The 4,299-nt window shown below is 41.0% G+C and overlaps 1 protein-coding gene across 1 annotated transcript; it reads left to right on the forward strand.

Moving 5' to 3' along the window:
- The first annotated feature begins 411 nt into the window (after positions 1-411).
- On the forward strand, positions 412-2,234 carry LOC111566317 (zona pellucida-like domain-containing protein 1). Its single transcript, XM_035946642.2, has one exon. The coding sequence runs from the start codon at positions 460-462 to the stop codon at positions 1,606-1,608; it is 1,149 nt and encodes a 382-aa protein (XP_035802535.1). The 5' UTR covers positions 412-459; the 3' UTR covers positions 1,609-2,234.
- The last annotated feature ends 2,065 nt before the right edge of the window (positions 2,235-4,299 follow it).

Raw genomic sequence — 4,299 nt, forward strand, 5'->3', positions numbered from 1 at the left:
AGGAATCATTGCTCCGGATCCCAACTGGGTCAATGCTGAAGCTGCAACCGGATAGAAGAACCGTCCCAGCATTGTTTGGGCTATTCAGTAATTCATCTCATACAGTGTTATGTTCACTGACTTCACGAAGGCTTAGTAAAAGGGCACATGGAAATGTATATTTTAAAGCATAGTCAACAAAAGGGACGGGTCCCATTGTCTCTGCATTCAAGGAAACGAGATGCTTCGGGTTTCATGAGTTGCCCTCAGGACAGGGTCCAGACTGGAGTCCTCCTGACTCATACAATGCAGTCGCTCCCTGACAGCAAAACACTTGACCTTGTTTTGGACCAATCCCCGAAGACACACTCACCTATAAAGACACCTGAACACAGCCCAAAGACTTCAAACAAACTGAGAAGATCCACCAGATTTCAGCTCAAAGACACGACAAAACCTGAAACAAGCTGAAGACCTACAATGAAGATTCTGATACCGCTGCTGACCCTGATAGTCAGAAGCAGTCAGCTGAGTCTGAGCGATTGTGGGTCGGAGGCGAGGCGGCCGCTGATTGATGACATCTCGGTGGAGTGTGGGACGTCGTCCATCGGCCTGGCGGTGGAGATCTGCCCGGTCATCTACACCGGCTACAATGAGACCCTCCTGATCCTGAACCACATGATGGACCCGGTCTGCAGGGCGACGCTGGACGACTCGGTGAATCCGCCCGTCGCTCGATTTAACTTCCCCCTGAACACGACTCATGCCTGCGGAAGCACCTTCAGGACCACCAGCGCCGCCGGGACAGGCATCTTCTCCGACTTCTCCAACATCCAGACGGTGAACATCAGCGGCATCATCCGGTCCATTGACATGACCACCGGAACCATCACCTACAACGCCGAGCTGAAGTACTACTACTCCTGCGCCTACCCGCTAGAGTACCTGATCAACAACACCCAGATCGACGTGTCGGCCTCCTCGGTGTCGGTGAAGGACAACAACGGGAGTTTCATCAGCACCCTGAGCATGCAGCTGTTCAGCGACTCCAACTACACCCAGCCCATGGTCATCCCGGAGCTGGGCATCGAGCTGAGGACCGACGTGTTCGTGGAGGTGAAGGCGACCAACCTGACGGGTCAGTACCACGTCCTGCTGGACCGCTGCTACGCCTCCATCTCCCCGCTGCCCACCAACTCCAGCTTCTTCAACCTGTTCGTGCCGTGCTCCAAGGACCGCTTCACCACCATGATCGAGAATGGCAACAGCCAGACGGCCCGCTTCAAGTTCCCTGCGTTCCGCTTCATCGAGCAGCAGAACGAGACCGTGTCCACCTACTTCCTGCACTGCATCACCCGGCTGTGCGAGAAGAGCACCTGCAGCACCTTCAAGCAGTGCAACAACCGCAGGAAGAGAAACACCTTGGACACCTCTGCCGTCACCTACACCATCACCTCGCCGGAGATCATCACCAAAGCCGAGAGCACCGACTCCAAGGAGAAGCCCGTCGCCGCGCAAGACAAGGACGACTCGGCCGTCGGGCTCGGCGTGGCCGTCGGCATCCTCGCCTTCGCCTGCGTAGTTGCCCTTAGTGTCGCTGCCTTGTTTTACAAAAGGATCAGGAACTAAGGAGGCGTCGCTTTGAGGTGTTCTGTACCTTCGTCTTTACTTTATGACTTTTTGGGAGAGATGCTGCTGCTTCGTCCCAAACTGCATATCAGTCCTGGAAAGATAGTTGGGAGAGTGACGGCTCTTTAGACGATTCGGTAGATTTCTTAGTAAATTCCCCCAAAATGGACCAAGAGAAAAAAGCTATGAGTGTTAATGCATGTCTGCACTTTATAAGCTTTGAAATAATAATAATAATAATAATAGTGAAAGAAAAATGGTGACTTGTAGGGAAAATAGCCAAACAAATGTTCCGGTTTCTACATGTGGAGTGTTGGGTGTGTTTTTGAAAGTGAAGTCAAAGTACCTTTCAAAGTATTATGTCTCTAATTTATTGAATCACTTAATAAAGTTATGACACCAAACAGACTAAATTGCCTGATTCCTGAGTATCTTTCTGTCTTCCTCTGACTGGTTGCTTCACCTTCTAAAGTCTACTAAGCACCTCCACAAAGCACCACAGCTTTTATTAGCTGTTTTAGATGATTTACTGACAAAAAACTGTAGAACAAAATCTGCTTGTATGTTAGTCATCACTGGTTTGTATGCATTTCCTTCACTGTATCGAATAAAAACTACAAAAACAATCAGTGTTCTTCATTTTTGTCTTGAAAACTGTACATCAAGATGTCAAGAGGAGGTAAATCCAAGACGCATAAATGAGTAAAATCTAAATTAAATTAAAGAAATATCAAAATATGCACATGAGAATGAATCTTAATTGTATAATCTATAATAGTCAATTTCCTTTTAAAATATTTTATGGTTACATCAGACATGCACTTTTACAGTCTGTTTTTATAATTTTACTGATATTTTTGTGTATTTCAAAAGTTAACAACAGTGCTTCTGTTTACTTTCTTGCAGGAATGAGTTTGTTTCATTATAAGGTAACTTCTTTACAATGAGCAGATGCTGTTTTGAAGCAGGAATATAGTTTAAAAACAGCTTAAAATATCACAATAATCATAATACAGTGAACTTTATTTATACTGAACTTGACTTAAAGTTTCACAGTTCTTAACAAAGTTAGAAAGTTAATTTAAAAGACTAAAAATACTAAAAACATATGACTAAAAAATAAATATACAAACATCATATTAGCTGACAGGGAGCATCAAATTGTAAGAATCACTTATTTTTACAGATTATTTTACATAAAACATACAAATTAATGGTTTGTTTTGTATAATTTTGTACAAATGTTCATGTATACCAACATTTTATGGGAAAATATTGCATAAATTGCATCCTATTAACTTCCATAGAACATAAAAATATTAGATTAATTACATATTTTCTACAGATATTATTTTGCATGAGACATACTAATTCCTTTTCAGTTTTATACATTATATTGATGTTTTCGTGTTTATTGAAAGTACGGGAAAAAAATTACAGATTGTCTTTACAGTGTAAAACTAATAATATAACGAACAACAGTGCATCTGTTTACCTTCTTGTAGATGTAAAATTGCATAAAATACATACATAATTCTTAATCATTTACAAATTAAAGTAGGGACAATTTAAAATATCTTGAAGTTGCATTCAAATGTCACAGTTTTGGTGACATAAATCAATAAATATCCAGGTTATAAATTATCATACAACAGTATAATAAAATCATGCATTTTAGAAGCTTGAGTGACCCAAAAAACTCTTTAAAACCAGGAATATCATGATCTAAATCAGTCTAATTGTGAGAAGAAATAAGAGCAGCTTTAGGAAACTAATGCAAACTCAGAAAAAAAACATGAAAATGATGCCATTTTTGAACCAAAATACACAAGTTAACAACAAATTGATTTATTCTCCAAAGCAACCTTGCAGCTAAACCAAATAAAACAACAAGAAGCCTAAATAAAACCTGCATTTATTCAGTTATATGTTAATAAAACAGCAGCAGAATAGCATGTAGCAGTAAAAGAGCTGTTCCCGGGTTTGTGCAGCTCTTTAAAGAGTTTTCCCAGCAGGCTTTGCGGCCCAGAGGACCAGTGTAGATGTCAGAGGAGGAAGCTGCTGCCGGCGTGGATGAACCGAGCCGTAGATCTACACCGGAGACAAAAGGCTGATGGATGGAGAGGAGAAGGCTGAGCCCCTCATGAGGGAAATCTGAGATGAAACATTTCTACTAACTAGTCGTTTTGCTCTCTTTAGTCTCTCTGTGGTGCCGGATGGACGGTTTCCTGCCTCCACTAATCGCCCAACTCAGACAGTAAATTATACAGAGCGATGCCAGCAGGTTTATCACCCACACTGTAAAAAAAAAAAAAAAAAAAATAAGACAAAAAAAGGTAATATTCCTGCAGCTCGGGCTTCAGAAAACACAGAAAGTCATTTCCCATAACTAAAACCCTTCATTTTACATGAGTTAATGGGCATTTCTGGGCTTTTTCATGTTATTTTCATTTGCAAAAACATTAAAATGACCTTTAATAATAATAAAAGATAGATTACTGATGCTTATGGATATTATATGATGATGAACATTCATTTATTCAAAATTTTTGTTGTGAAATAATCTGTAATTACACAAAATGTTACAAAATATCTCTCACAACAAAATAATTCCTGAAAAACTACAGAATTGATGGGACTCAGAAACACCCCCATAGTTTAATCAATTGTTCCTCGTATCATTTCTGACAG

Source organism: Amphiprion ocellaris, chromosome 11 (assembly GCF_022539595.1).
Source record: "Amphiprion ocellaris isolate individual 3 ecotype Okinawa chromosome 11, ASM2253959v1, whole genome shotgun sequence".
NCBI classification, from domain to species: domain Eukaryota; kingdom Metazoa; phylum Chordata; class Actinopteri; family Pomacentridae; genus Amphiprion; species Amphiprion ocellaris.